Source organism: Notamacropus eugenii, chromosome 3 (assembly GCF_028372415.1).
Source record: "Notamacropus eugenii isolate mMacEug1 chromosome 3, mMacEug1.pri_v2, whole genome shotgun sequence".
NCBI lineage: Eukaryota > Metazoa > Chordata > Mammalia > Diprotodontia > Macropodidae > Notamacropus > Notamacropus eugenii.
In genome coordinates, this window is record NC_092874.1 from 403,927,298 (window position 1) to 403,942,944 (window position 15,647).

General features: G+C 38.4%; 2 protein-coding genes across 14 annotated transcripts in view; one reads left to right on the forward strand and one right to left on the reverse strand.

The window, feature by feature from the left end:
- ECPAS (Ecm29 proteasome adaptor and scaffold) overlaps positions 1 to 2,286 on the forward strand; it is a 167,478-nt gene extending 165,192 nt beyond the window's left edge. For all 7 annotated transcript variants that reach the window (XM_072598073.1, XM_072598074.1, XM_072598067.1 and 4 more), the window contains 2 exons: positions 604 to 675; positions 1,983 to 2,286. In XM_072598073.1, the coding sequence (XP_072454174.1) occupies positions 604 to 675; positions 1,983 to 2,125 (215 nt within the window). In that variant the 3' untranslated portion in view covers positions 2,126 to 2,286. The remainder of the gene's footprint in view (positions 1 to 603; positions 676 to 1,982) is intronic.
- Positions 2,287 to 3,162: 876 nt separating this feature from the next.
- The window catches only part of ABCC6 (ATP binding cassette subfamily C member 6), a 77,947-nt gene continuing 65,462 nt past the window's right edge, over positions 3,163 to 15,647 (reverse strand). For all 7 annotated transcript variants that reach the window (XM_072598078.1, XM_072598077.1, XM_072598076.1 and 4 more), the window contains 4 exons: positions 15,375 to 15,533; positions 15,032 to 15,198; positions 13,933 to 14,127; positions 3,163 to 12,476 (listed from right to left, as the gene is read on the reverse strand). In XM_072598078.1, the coding sequence (XP_072454179.1) occupies positions 12,368 to 12,476; positions 13,933 to 14,127; positions 15,032 to 15,198; positions 15,375 to 15,533 (630 nt within the window). In that variant the 3' untranslated portion in view covers positions 3,163 to 12,367. The remainder of the gene's footprint in view (positions 12,477 to 13,932; positions 14,128 to 15,031; positions 15,199 to 15,374; positions 15,534 to 15,647) is intronic.

The window sequence follows — 15,647 nt, forward strand, 5'->3', positions numbered from 1 at the left end:
CAGAGTGAATTGACTTACCCAAGGTCACATAGCTGTTACGTGTCTGAGGCCAGATTTGAGCTCAGGAAGAATCTTCCTGACTACTGGCCCAGTGCTCTATCTACTGCGCCACCTAGCTGTCCTGAGTATCTTAGGGGTGTTTTTAATAGGTGTATAGTAATGAACATGGAGAGCAAGAAAACTGTGGCATATTGATAAAAGTATTTGATTTGAGCCAGAGGACGTGGACTTAAACACCCAGCTCACTATTTACTTGGTTTCCCTTAAGCAAATCAGCTAACCTCTAACAATCAGTATTTTTCATCTAGAAAATAAAGGATTTGGATTAGATAATCTTTAAGGTCCCTCTTTCCATTTCTAAATTTTTTAATCCTAGTAGTACCTCTATCTCCTTAAAATTAGCTAAATAATAGAATTTCTTGTTAGTGTTTCTGTCTCTTTACTTGGATATTTTATAATAAGACATGTGACTGTGTGATGCATACACAAAGCAGTATTTGGTTCATTTTGCTACAGGAGCTCAGAACATTGTTTCATATTGGAGGAGGCATTCTGTTAGTTGAATGCAAAAGATAATAATTTTAAACATCATTTCCTTCTTAGAAAATAAAAGCTACACATCTATAAGAACAGAAGCGTTGTCTGTGTTAGAGTTGGTGCTTCAAAAACTTGAAGGTGAGTATTTCACTTGACAGGTGAGAATTATCCTAACTTTCCTATCTTTTGGTCCAAGCCAATTTTTGTGTCCTACTCCTGTAACTGTATATCTGGATGAGAAACCTAAGGACTTTGTGATTTAGAAAAATGTTCATAATAATTTGCAGTGTGTAAGCAAAGATTATGTAACGCCAATTTCTAACCTTTTAATATCTGTAAGGTTTTATTTTCAAGTATCTTTTCCATATGACTTTTGTACTACTTTGGTTATAATTCTTTTGAGGAGTTTTGTGGGGGTTTTTTTCCAGTAGTATTTAAAGATTGCAGAAGTTACTTTTTTCAGTATGACAACTTGATTTCCATTATTTACAGTATCGGTGACTATGACAGCAGCTTAGAGAAGAGACCTTAATGTTTAAGTTAACCAGAGCAGTAGTTGATAGATTAAATAGAAATAAATCTATGAATCTAATGTAAAGCTTTTTCCTTACAAGTTTTGATCTGTTTAATGCATGTTGAAGCAACTTCTTTTGGTAGTAATAAAGGGAGAACTGCCAAAGTTTTATTCAAGGCCCATTCTCCCCCACCCCCCAACATGTTATCTATGAAGTAGGCTAGCTTCCTTTACATTTCACTTTTATAAGTAAGGTCCTGGGCATCTATTGCTTGTTTTTCTGGGTTTTATTACAAAATTATTCAGTTTATTTATAGCAACACTTAAAGAAGACTTTGTTTGTACAAACCTCAAAAAATTATGTAAACCTTTGTTGTTGTTAACTATAGAACTTATCCAATTTGAACCTATTTTGTAGAACTGATTAGTGTTTATGTATAAATAGAAATTTTATTTTCCCCCCTATATTTAAAAAGGGTGGAAAAAGTCCCTTTTTATACTGATTCTAGTTATTGGTATTCTTTAAAATAGTTGATGTTCATAGTTCTAGAAAAGCACATGGAAAAATTTTGTATGGAGATTGAATGCATAGGAAGTAACATTGTTACTAGAATTGTATTTATACTGTGGGATTGTGCCCTATTATTTTTCACTTAAACTTTTCAAACTTTGTGGTTTAAGCACTTCACATTCTTTAGTGTGACTGACAGGACTAACACTCGCCTTACTGGTTTATAATATATCAGATAGTTCTAACATGTATTTGTAATGATTTGGTCATTGGTATTTCCAAACATATTTAATTAGTTGCTTTTGCCATAGAGCAGAGTTTCTCAACTCACAGCTTTTCCCCCACATTTCTAACTCTTTATTTTTTTAATAAACTAAACTAATTTTTAAATTTTTTTCCTTTTAAATGTTTTGTTTGTAGAGTCTAAACAGTGGAAAAGTTTGACACCTGAATGCCGAGCACTGCTCATTGAGTCTTTAACTACCATGGAGAAGACTGACAGCAGACCTGAGCTGCAGGAGAAAGCATCATCTTTGAAGAAAACGCTTGAAAATCTGGAGTAACTTAAGGGAGACAGTTCTCCCTCCCTCCATTAACCAAGTGCCATGTAAAACAAAAATTGAAAGAAAAAATTTTGTTGTTCTCAGACAACCAAGTGGGGAAAGTAAAGGTTAATCTGTAGCATGCATCATTCCTTGGCCGAAATAAAAAAAAATGCCTTAAATTCTGTTCCCCATTAGCTTTATTTTACTGTGGTATTTAAGCAGCTTGGCTGAATGTGGTCATTGTTACCTCAGATTTGAAAAAATTAGTTGAAGAAATCTGTAGTAAATACTGTTTGAAGGACTCTTAAATGGACTAACGTGTATAGGGTTTAAAAAAAAAAGGATATTCCTTTTAGGATTAGTTAGGGCATCTGACTGTGGCTAATCAGACCAGTGCTTGTGACTTGACTAACTGTGGTGTTGTTTGGGTCCTCTTCGAGAATGAAGGACAGCAGCCAGCCAACCAGCCAGCTAAGCATGTAGATGGGTTTGCTTTAGAAAGTTGTAATTCTCATGCAGCAAAACAAATTGTAATGTTGAAGAATTATTGGACGGAGAAAGGTGGAAAATTGTACATCATTAGAAAATGGGAAAGAAACCTGGTTGTGTGTGATGTGTTTTGGGGGAGATGGGAAATTTCTGGCGGCTTTCCATTTTGAGTCACTATTAAAGACTTGTATTTAGATGGGAGAATTCATTCTCCATGCTATCCTTCTCTGATTATCATACCATTCTCTCAGACATGAGGCTGAGTGATATTTCATTACACATTCCAACTGGGTTATTTGGTAAAAAACCAAGCAGCCTTGCTTTGAGCGTTTTCTTAATAGATTTTACATTTCAGCAGCAGTATAAAAACATCATCCATCCCTTCAGTGGAAGATTGAATTCTTGTGAATTGATTCGGGAATGAATGGTGAGGAGGGTTAGTACCTAGATATGTTATTACTTATCAACACTTCTTGGGAGCATTTGGCCATGGCATTTCAGTTGTCACAACGTAATCTGTTCCCATCCCCATTAATGAAACAAGTCACAATAACTTTTTCTATGAATATTTTTCAAACCATGATTGAATTTTATGTAACAGTAATGTAAACTTCCACATTCACAGATAGCCCTGTTCTTATTTAGAAAAATGATAATAATTTAAGCTTAAATATCAAGGGGGGAGGGGTTATTTTTGTTTTTCCTGCAAGCAAACATTTATAGCTCCTAGATTTTAGAGGGGAAAATTACCTGACAGCAAAACTCCCCATCTGGGCAAAAATCCCATTCTTACTGTCTTTAATCACATAGACAGAACACCAAAACCTACTTCACCAGCTGACGCGTATTTGGACTATTCTTGAGTTGAAAAGGAAGAAGTTATAAAATGAAGACTAAATAAAGTGGGTACATTACATCAGAAGATGATAGTTTCATTCAGATGCTGTAATACAACCTTTGTTTTCCTCCAGCAGTGTCATAGTTCTGAATTTTAAGATGACTGCTTTTTTTTTTTTTTTTTTTTATAAAGATGCCTGGCTGTCTCCGTGTTAGAGCAATCTGTTATCTATGGCTTACTTTCATGAGAGTGAACATCACATGTTTTTGGTACACTGGACCTTCATTTAGACGTCTGTTTTTGAGGACCTGTTTACTCTGCTACCCTATATGATATTAAGTGCCCTCTTTCCATTGCATTAAATGTGCTTTCAGCATACTCTAGCTTGCATTGTTGCTGGGACACTGTTTTCAGGGAAAAGAGGAATGAATGTAGGCTGGGTCCAGTGGATAGAATCTTAGAGGACAAGTGTATTCAAGCCTGAACCATGAGTCTCTATGACACATTTTAGGTGGATAAGCATCACCAAGTTTTATACATCACAAATTTAGTATTTAACATGGGGAAATTCCCTTGGTGCTAAGACACTTGAACTGCTTAGTGATAGCCTGCTGTTTGTTTACATTTATTTTGGCTTACTGAGCATACGTCTAATTTTTACACCTAATGCCTTCATTTCCTGTGGTAGCCAAATCATTTGTACAACATAACACTAAGTCTTGCCTCCCAGAAATGATGAAAAAATTTCATTCACCTTCTGTGTGCGAGTATGTATGGACAGAGTGTGTGTGGAGTTGGCTATATGTGTATGACTGTATGTGTTTCTAAAAGGAACAGTGTTAAGGAGGAAGCTTGGTTTTGTTGTGAGATTTTGACCCAGGTAAACAAAAATGGCAATAGATATGTAACACAGACTGGTTGGCACCTCCCTCAGAATATTCCCTGGTTCTGATCTGACATTTGATCACATTGTCTTCAGAGACAGTTCCTTTCTAGCTGTGATATTACAGTGCACTAAAGAATCATTTCATAAATTTGAAAAGAAAGAATCTGCATCCTTGCATCTGTCCAGAACAATTGGGAACAGGGACAGTGAAACAAGTTTTAAGCTTTTTTTTATGACAGAGCAATATGAAAATTTCTAACTGCCTTTTAAATTATTTTATTTAATCTAGTGTGTGTGCCTATATACACAAAGTCTATCTGCACAACAAAACTGAGACTTTGATTTAATCCCTATTGACTTTCCCTTCTCCCTCCTATTTCAAACTTAATTTGTGAGCTGAATTTTTAAAAAGTGTGGTCTTGCTAGAGTCTTTCCTCTAAAAGTGGTCACACTGTGTAAAAACTGTACTTTGCCCTATGTGGGTTTTCCTTATGCTACTGCTGCAATGTGTCTGCTACTTGTGAATCAAGAGTGAAAGGTGGAATTTTAACACCGGCACTCATTCTAATGTGCAAGCTTTTGCTTAAATTGATGTGTAGTAAGAAGAGTTTTCTACATACAAAGTCTTCATAGAATTCACTACCATCTGTACGTAGCTATCTAAGCATGTAATGAATTTATTTGAAAGGAAATCCATCCCAATACCAAGAAGGTATAAAATGATAAATAAAGCTGCATGACCAACTATCCGTGTGGATGTAATGGGTAGTTTTTTCCCCTCTTGAGAGTATACTCAACTGATCATCTTTCAAAGCTCAGGGCCTGTCATAATTATTTTGAGAAACTGAATCTGATATGCATGTAATATAAAGGATATTACAATTTCAATGAGAAATCATCCTGAGTGGCTGGGATTTCAAAGAATTAAATTATGAAGAGAAAAAGCCATAGACAGAGTTTCCAAGTTGATAAATATTTTAGAAAAAAAGCTGTCCTGTCTTTAGGAAAATTCAAATTAGACGTTAATTTTGGTTCTCTGTAATCCAAGTTTTTTATTTTGAAGTGCACATTTTCTTGCCAGATCAGTTCATCTCTTTTTCTCCTGCTTTTTCCAACCTAATGTTAATTTTTCCATTGATGATCCTAATATGAATTTATATTCCTTCCACTGGGTATGTGACACTTGCTCTGTCTTCACTGACCTTCCTATTCTACCTCTGCCACTTGTTTGCCCCCACCTAACTCAACTGTTTGAGCAGCTTCTGGTTGTTGTGCCCATCCTATCTAAACAGATGTGTCAACAAGCTATCAAATTTATTAGAATTGAAGCTACCACTTCCTCCTGTGGATTCAAAGAATGACCTTTAAGGTAAGTGACTTCATAATACTTATCCCACTAGAACTAAGGAGCTTCATGTTAAAAGGAAATGGATTTGGCAATATTCACTTCAGCTTTGCTAGCCTCTTCTGCCACTTTTTATATATTGCTTCTAGTTTAGATGAATGAATGGGAAAAAATATTAAGCACTTACTGTGTGCCAAGCACTGCATGGAATACAAATACAATAGCAAAGACAGTCCTTGCCTTCGAGAAGGGCATTGTCTTACTACATTCTAAGGGGAGGGGCAGCACATAGAGGGAAGTGATGGCCAGGGAGGCACATTTTAGTTTGGAAAGTCATAGAGATGGTGAATAGAGCCATATTGGGAAAAATTGGCATACCTTTGCCAGGAATCATGGGAATTGCTTTTATTATAGTTCCAGAACTGAAAGAGTAAATTTGAGGGTGGGGATGATACTATTAGAGCCCAGTCTTAGAAACTAAAACAACCACCACTCAAGTCAGCAGGAGCCCCAGGACAGAGTTTAAGGATGTTCCTTTCCAGTCCTTTCCTAGAGTTGCTGCTATATGGCGTAAGAAACTCTCATTATACTCTAATGTTCTCATTACGATGAAAAGTGACTTTTGTTTAGTAAGTTTCAGTTTTTCATTTGTCAGCTTTAATAAAACTAGTCTCCAAATGATATTAGACTAAAATTAGAAAGGGTCAAAATCAGTTAGCCACATTCTCAAAGATAAATCTAGATAAGAAAAAAAATCAGCATGAGTGCAGCTAATAAGCCAAGTATTGTTCTTAAATTGGTTTGTTGACAAAGTAAATATGAAGAGTAACAAAAATACTCATTTCCAGATCCCAAACTATTTCATTACCCTTTCCATCTGAACATAAGGTGGTTTTTTTTTTTAATCCTTGACTTTGGTTTTTTAATTCAGTATTTTTTAAAAATTAAGTACCTGTGTCTCCCCAACATATACACTGCTTACTAGGAAAATATTCATGATGATACGCATAACATCAGAACACAGATTCTTCATTTTGCTTTTTAAAGTGTTAGGGCGTATTTATTTCTACACCCTCTAACTCGGGTAATAATGAAATAGGCTCATAGAGATAATATGAGATGAAACCAGAAAGATACACAGGAAATCTGTAGATATGAGCAGTTCATCTTAATCACCATTGTCTACACAGGGCAAAGGAAGCCACATTGCACATGATCCAAAAATCATTTCTGTGCATTCGTCTTTGGAATGTTGTCAGAAAGATGCACTTAGCCACGTCATAATCTGCTCCTCTGTTTCCTCTTTAACTGGTTTCACTTTATCTTGCAAGATGATAGATACAGACAGTCCACAAAGGGTGCCATGTGAAATTCATTGTTTACACAATTCATTAATGAATAGCACAGTACGGTAGAGTAATGGATATGTGAGAGACCTGGGTTTAAATCCTGCTTCTGACACTACCTGTATGACTTTGGGCAAGTCACTTAACCTCTCTGGGACTCAGTTTCCTCATCTGTTAAATGAAGGGAGTTGGATTAGATGGCCTCTAAGGTATTTTTCCAGCTTTAAGTAGGTGATTCTTTAACTTTGTGATGCAAAATGCTACAAAAAGTATTGTGGCCTTGTTACTTTTACTATGTGGATTTAGAAAGCTAGACTTTTAGACATTGTAATGCAAGTAGGTACCCCCATGTGAATGGTGGCATGCTACCATGGAGTGTGACTAAGCCAAGCTTAGGCTTTCCCCAAGTACAGGTAATAGGACAATAGTAAGCAATGTTTAGAGAAATTCTCATGTAAAGATAAGAGTCTGACAAGGCTGTAACTGTTGGCTGACTAAATTTCACTACATAATCTAATTTCAGCTTTTCTTATTTTGTTTGAAGGAAAACTTTTAGCTCTATGGCGCTGCTAACTAATTTCCTACTGGCTCCAAAACTTAAGGAACTTTGCCTGTGTTCTGTGCTAGAAAAAGCAAAGTAAACACCCCCTTTGCAAGAGGGAGGAATGGTGTTTAGTGCACATGCTGAGCTTCCTTTTAGCAGTTACAGTCAGAGTGGAAAGAAACCTAAGGCTATCTTGATCTTCTACAAGAATTACTTGAACGGCGTTACCTCCAAGTGGTCGGACAGCTCTTACTTGAAGACCTCCTTTTAAGGGGAACCTAATTAGTAGGAACCATCAAGGCTCCATACAACCTTGTCTTCTCTAGATTATTCATCCATAGTTCCTTCAATCAGTCCAAATTAACACCAACCTTCACTTCTCTCCAACAATTCTTCTGACTCATTTCCCTGTTTTATATTCAGATTCTAAGATAATCTCTTTTCTCATAGGTTAATAGAAAAGCATAGCTGTCTTAATGAACTATGAGCCCCCATATCAGTTTATAAATAAACTGGGGGATCCTGTTTTTCCCATAAGATTTTGTTCAAACTTCTGTCTAGTGAGTTTAGTGTTATTGGCTATACAGTCTATTAATAGTGTAACAAACACAAAGATTTAAAACTCAAAAATGTGTAGACTAAAATCACAGCCAAAGCTACCTCTAACCAAGTGCAACTGCTAACTTCTCCACAGACACTGATACCGTTTAGTTCCACCATTCAGCATTCATGATGGCAAAGCCTCTCAGCAATTCTTTTCAGAATATCTTTTGCACAAGATGAGTTTCTTCATTGTCCAAAATAATTGACTCAACCTCTGTTATACTACAGTCTCTGCTTCACTCTGGGTCCAAGGCTTCTGATTGGTGAGCATTTATCATAACCTAGCCCAGATCCACCATGCCGCCACTGCTCTCCACACATAATCTTGCCTCGATCTGAATGGTGTGCCCCTCCCTTCTCCACTACCCATTTCCCACATTTATCTCCGGGACCAGTAGTCAGATCTACTCTACCAACTTTGGAAGAACATTTCAAACAATTGCTTTATGACTCCACTCTCCAGTACTGACATCCTTGACCATAATACCCATCCCTTACCCCCCTCCTATTTTAATACTGTTTTCTCATATTAGATTATAAAGTCCTTCAGGGTCAACTTTTGTATTTTTATCACCAGCACTTACACTACCTGGAACACAGTAAGTACTTTTTAATTCTTTAGTTCATTCATTCATTCTTGGTGCTTAGCACAGTGCCTAACATAGCAGATACCAAATGCTTGTTGATTTGACAAGTTGACTTTTCCTCTACCTCACACAATCTCTGATACGTGAGATTTAACTCACTCCAAGCTACAGTTAAACTGTCCCCAATATTTTTTTCCTTTCTATTAAAGATGCAGTAAAAACACCAGAATCTTTGCTCCAGGGGCTTTTGAGGCTGATGTTACATAAACATCTAAAAAATAAATACCTTCGCAGGAAGGCATTTAGCAGTTGGGGAGATCAGGAAAGGCTTCCCAGAAAAGGTAGTAATTGAGTTTTGAAGGAAACAACTGATTTTAAGAGGTGAAAGGGAGAGGGGATTGCATTTCAGGCATAGGAGTCAACTAGTGCAAAGGTACAGAGATAAAACATAGGGTTTTAAGTGTACAAAATAGCAAGAAAGACAATTTGGCTGGTCCATAGAGTGAAAAAAATAGAATAATGTATACGGCTAGAAAGGTAGATTGTGAAGGGCTTCAAAACCCAGAGGAATTTCTATTTGATCCCAAAGGAAATGAGGAGGCTTGGAGTTTATTGATAGGGTGGATAGTGATGCAATCAGATCTTAAAGTTGAAAACCACTTCGGAGTTATATAGAACAGAGGTATCAAACACTCCCTAGTGCAGCAGGTACTTGATTAAAATGCAATTGTGAAATATTTAACAAAAATATAGTATAATGTTGTTTTAGTCATTTTTCAGTCATATACCACTCTTTGTGATCCCATTTGGGGTTTTCTTGGTAAAGACACTGGAGTAGTTTGCTATTTTCTTCTCCAGCTCATTTTACAGATGAGGAAACAGGCAAACAGGATTAAGTGACTTGCCCAGGGTCATAGAGCTAGTCTGAGGCCAGATTTGAACCCAGAAAGATGAGTTCATAGCTTCCTAATTCTAGGCCCAGCATTCTAACCACTGTGCCATCTACTTGCCTCAAGTAAAGCATAGATAATGTTAATTAGTGGTTTTCTAAGTTTAGTATGTGGTTGGTTGGGATCTTTATGTATGGTTTAGGGGTCCTTATTTCTACTTGAGTTCAGCACCACCGAGGTAGAGGTTATATTGGAATGGGGAGAGTTTAGAGGTAAGGAGATAAAATTAAGAGGCTGTTACAATAATCCAAGTCAAAAGTAATGAGGGTCTGAAGTAGGATGATGATCACATCAGTAGACAGAGAGGGGGGTGGATATAGGAGATGTTGTGGAGGTAAAAAAATTATATATGGGTTACTTACTACTGACACCAGGAAAAGATGGGAATGTTTTTTCCTTAGTTAACAGAGTTCTCTATATGTATGTCTGTAACAGTAAGCGCCCTAACATACACAGGGGAGCCTGGTATCACAGGTTCTTTGATCTGCTTTTCTACAAGGAAAGGCAGCTTCGGAGGGGTTAACAATCACTTTAATCAATCACATGTATCATTTCTTTAACCAAGCACATATTTCATTCACTTAGTTCAGCGGAGTCAGCACTCTGAACTTCAAAGAAAATACAGAGAAATCAAAGATATCAACAGACATAGCTTCCTCTGCTTGAATTCAACAGACTGGTCCAATTGTCTGACCATAGTGACCAGAGAGGGAAGCACAAAGATCTGGGTTTTCAAAGCTGGGGGGGCTCCTTAGTGGCTTTCCAGAGCCCTCTGGCCAAGCAAACACTTCCAGTCAGTAAGCTCCAAAGTAAAACCTTAACTCAGAGTATTTAAACCTTCTTTTAGAGCCAGAGAGCATAACAACCCTGGAGAACCAGTGCCTCATTAACAAAGGCTTGGGCCTTCCCACAAATCTTTCCTAATCAAACTCCCTTAATGGGCAGATCCGTTAAAGGATGGGGAAGATCTTTAATCACATTAAAATAATTAACAAGACAAATACATAGACTGTTTCTAGTTAAAGAAACTTTTTTCTGTTCTCCTAGTAAAGACTCTTGATTGATAAAGATGAGATTTCATTAGAGGCACTAGATTATACTAACACAAAAACAGCAAAAGATCCTGTTCTGCTTGCCATCACACTCCACCCTTCCAGGATTCTTGGCCTTACAATCTAAATGGCCATGGATCCTGGAACAAACAGAGGCATTATATTTCTTGATTATACTAAAACAAAACAGGAAAAGATCCTACTTTGCTTGCCCTTGCAATGTCATTCAAGCTTAAGGTTAACCACATCTGAAGCACCAAATCCTTTTCCATTTCCAAAGTAGCGACCCAACTGTAGCATAGACCAGATGAAGTATGTCCTACATAGAAGCATTTATCTAAAGCCAGAAGGGATCTCAGAGACAATCTAGTTCAACTTCATTTTGTAGATATGCAAAATGAAACCCTATGAAGTAACCCTATGAAGTTCACACCAGTATTAAGTACTAGATGTGCTCGATATCTTGCTATCCTGAGCACTTGCATGGAAACTCAGGTCCCTTTTCCAAACCAAAATCCCCCAAACCCTGGATGGAGTATGAGCAAAAGAAGTTTCAGTGAGAAAGTTCCTAACATCGACCTAGGCCTACATAAGGCCACAGCCTTGACAGTGAGCCACAAATTACGGAAGAGCAGTTAGACTTCTTCATATTCCATATGAGACAACTGCAAAAGTTTTCAGTAGTTTGGCATGGACAACATGCATTCAGGAAAACTTGGGTCTGAGTCTTGCTTCTGACATATGCTGATGATGTGATGCTGGGCAAATCACCTAATCTTAATGCCCCCAGACAATTCATTAAGACCATAAGTTATACAGGAGTTTCCTAAGTGCATCAAAGGACACTGAGAGTTCTCACATAGATGAAAATATGTCTGTATCTAAATAAAAGTGGGGTGTATGTTTCTATTATACTGATGCAGATTGCTGAGTTGTGTAATTCAGAACACAAAGAGAATAAGTGACTTAATGTTCATTTGACTAATATGTGTCAGAAGCATAACTTGAACTCATCTCTTCTGACTCCAAGGTCTGCCTTCTATCTACTATGCCAGTCTCTCTGTGCTTCTGAGGTGGTGAGTTCTGAGAGGAAATTCTCACCCTAGCCTTTAGGTAGCTAAGAAACAAGTGCATGGCAGCATCCTGCAGGTATTTTATTCATAGCATCCACATGAGGGGATAGTAGGTTGCAGTTGCAGAAATACAGCTGGGGAGGATGAACGGGGTGCTGGTATTGAATCTGCATAGGAGGGGGATACTTTGGACCGAACTCCTGCCCTAATTCCCATTCAGTTGTCCTTTGATACAGCAGTTGGGTATAGAAAATGAACAGTCTAGTGAAATGAACCGATAAGTCCAGAGCCATCTATCTGAATCTCTGGGACACAAGAGTCCACTGGGCTCTGAACTATATGGGATGGATACCAGTGTGACCTAAGATCCACCAGGACTTTGATCCCTTTTCTCTCCATTCACTTATTGTAGATCTTGCCTTAGGAGTGTGATCCCACTTTACAGAGGCATCCAAATTTAGGCCAAGTGTGAGTCCATCTTGGATTGTAGGTGAATGTCCTCCCCTCCTTTTGTGAAGACATTAATAGCTGGCTCTCCAGAACTTGATCAGATAAGGCCTGACTCTTCTGCCAATCTGTAGAACAGTCCCCTCTGAGCCAGTAACTGGGATGAGCTACCAAATTCTGCCACTCCTCCATTGTCCATGACCAAAATCCTAGTTGGGAAAGCAAGAGAAACACAATGTTCCTATGAAGCTAGATTACCTCTAAGATTCACAACTAGAGTCCAGTGGGACCTATAAGAGCTATTATAAATTAAGTGTCTTGAATCACAGAGTTTCCGAATTTAAAGATTCTCTAATGGCTATCTAGCCCTGTCCAATTCTTTGCAGAAAAATGATTTCTACCATAGCACTGCCAGCAAACAGGTCATCCAGACTGCTTGAAGTCCTCCAATAAAGAGGAACCCATCACCTCTGGTAGTAGCTTATTCCATTTTTAGATAGCTGTTTGGAAGTTTTTCTAAAATCAAGCCTAAATTTGTCTATTTCTATCTCTACCCATCATTCCTGGTTCTTATTGTTGTTCAGTTGCATATGACTCTTTGTGACCCTACAGACCGTAATGCCCATGGGGTTTTCTTGGCAAAGATACTGGAGTGATTTCCATTTCCTTCTCCAGTCCCCTATTTTGTACTTGTGACATTGGTTTCCCAGCATCACCTACAAATTTGATATGAATGCCATCTATGCTTTATCCAAATAATTTATAAAAATGTTAAACAGTACATAAGGCCTAGCACAGTTCCCTGGGGTACTCTACTGGAGACCTCCTAAATTGACATGGAACCATTATTGCCTCCTCTTGAGTGTAAACCAATTCCAAATCTGTTGAGTCCCTGTGCTGTCATCTAGCCCACATCTCTCCTTTTTGACAAGAACAGCATGACTAGTAACTCAACGTGGTAGGTAAGGAAGAAGCTAACTGCAACCTCCTCAGGGAATACATTATTTGTATAAGTCAGGAAGACATTTAGATCAGTGCCCACCTTTTACATTTAATAGTTGTATAAGTATGGTCATATTACTTAATTTTTCAGAGCCTCAGTTTCCTCCTCCCTAATATAGAAGATACTACTACCTAGGGTTGTAACTGTTTAAGATACAATCATGTGCATGTTGGTATCCCATAAGGCACTTTATTCATTGGGTTGTGAATGTAAAGTGCTTCAAAAACTTGAAAGTATTACATAGATGTCAGTTATTACACAAGGTAGGATTTTTTCTGCATCAAGGGTAATGAACTTTCATCTAAAGGCATCCTGATGTATTTCATAGGATGCCCTGCTATGATCGCCCTGCCATGATTCTGGACTAAAACTAGACTCCAGCCTTGTAATGGCAAGGTTTGGGCATCTTCCTTCCTCAGGATTTTTCATCCAGGTATAGAGCCCACTTCAAAGATCTGTACAGGGCTGAATCCTTACTATCTTTAGGGTCTTCTGTGTACCTAGGTTATGTGTGTCAAGTGAAGGATTATTAAACTTTTAGTTGCAGGCTGAGTTCACAGTCAAGACGTGTTCAGAACTATTGAACTACAAATAGGGCTCTAGGATATCTTTCTGGGAAGACACCGGAGGCAAAGGCTAAGGGACTCTGTTGCAGGGGTTACCTGTTGCAATCCATCACTGTGTGCAGACGGTGGGCGATGGTCAGCACCGTGCAATCTGCAAACTGATCTCTGAGGATGGCCTGGATCTTGAGATCATTCTGAGCATCCACAGCAGCTGTGGCTTCATCCAGTAAAAGGATTTTGGTTTTCCGGAGCAGGGCCCTGGCCAGACATAAGAGCTGCTTCTGGCCTACACTATATAGCAAACAGAAAAAGAGTGACTCACATGGGGACCAAGGGGTCACTAATCTCTTTTCCCTAATCCTTGTCCTTCCTACACACACACACACACACACACACACACACACGCCATTTTGGTTTTTCATTTAGCCTGAAAGCCAAGACAGTGACTAAGACTGTGGCTGTTATTTCTGAATGTGTGGCCTGTCCACTGCTATCTGTGGTATAGCTGGAAAGGAATGAATATTTCTAATCTCAGCTGTAACACTTATTACCTGTGTAATAAATGCAGGTTGTGCAGGTTACTCAACTTTTGGGAGACTGTTTCCTCATCTGTATAAATTGAGGAAGTTGGGCTAAGTGACCTCCAAAGTTACTTCTAACTAAATCTGTGATTCTATGATTTGGAAGACGTAGGTCCTAGCTTTGGTTCTTCCACTTACTATGTGACCTTGAACCAAACCACAATCTCACTGAGCTTCAATTGCCTTATCCATCAAATAGGGATAAAAATCATGATAGCCAGAAGTAAAGGATCCTAAACAGATCAGGAGTTCTTCACCTGGGGCTCACAGATCCCCAGTGGATAGTTATAAGAGGTCTGTAAACGTGGGGAAAAAAAAGATGACATCTATGTATTTGTTCGCTAACTTCTGGTTTCCTATGTAATCCTGTTTTTTATGGTTTGTATTTTAAAATGTCATTGTAGTGCTTCAAAAGAGGACCAAGGACATCACAAGGGGTTCATGTTATGAAAAAGGTTAAAAATTCCTGACATAGATGATCTCTTGAGGTTTCTCACTATTACTGAAAGCCATAGGATAACCTAGTCTGGAGCCCAAACCATGCTTGTCATGCCCAATGTGTAGCTCTAGATAAAGTAATTCATTTTTTCTTCTTTTTCCACAACTGCCCTCACCTCAGGTTGTCTCCTTGGTCTGAGCACTCATATTGTAGCTGGCCAGGGAGATCTAAAATGAAGCTCTTAAGCTGAACCATCTCTAATGCCCCCCAGATCTCATCATCAGAATGTTCATCCAAGAGATCAAGGTTCATTCTCACAGAGCCAGGAAACAAGATTGGATCCTTGGGAGAGAAGGGAAAAGTAAAATCCACTAGTAATGTCCTAAGAAAGCAAAGAACAGGACAGCATCTCCCCTTTTCCACACCCAGATGTCTCTCCCCCCAACCCACATTTGATGCATAAAGCCCAACTTCCTAGGAATGACTAGTAATGGTTTCTCCAGTATCCAATCACATACCTGAGGGATGATGGTTATTTTGGACCTTAGGGCATGGAGCCCCACTTGACTGATATTCACCCCATCAATCCAGATCCCTCCTTCTGCAGCTTCAATGAGCCTCAAGAGGCTAATGATGAGGGATGATTTTCCTGCCCCTGTCCTGCCAACAATGCCAACCTAGAGTAAGGACATGAAAAAATGGCATCTTCTGTTCTTAGGACCAGCCTCCAAGAAACTAAAGGAAAACCTTAAGCTTTTCAGAGCAGGAGTTTACTGAGTTGTGGTAGTTTT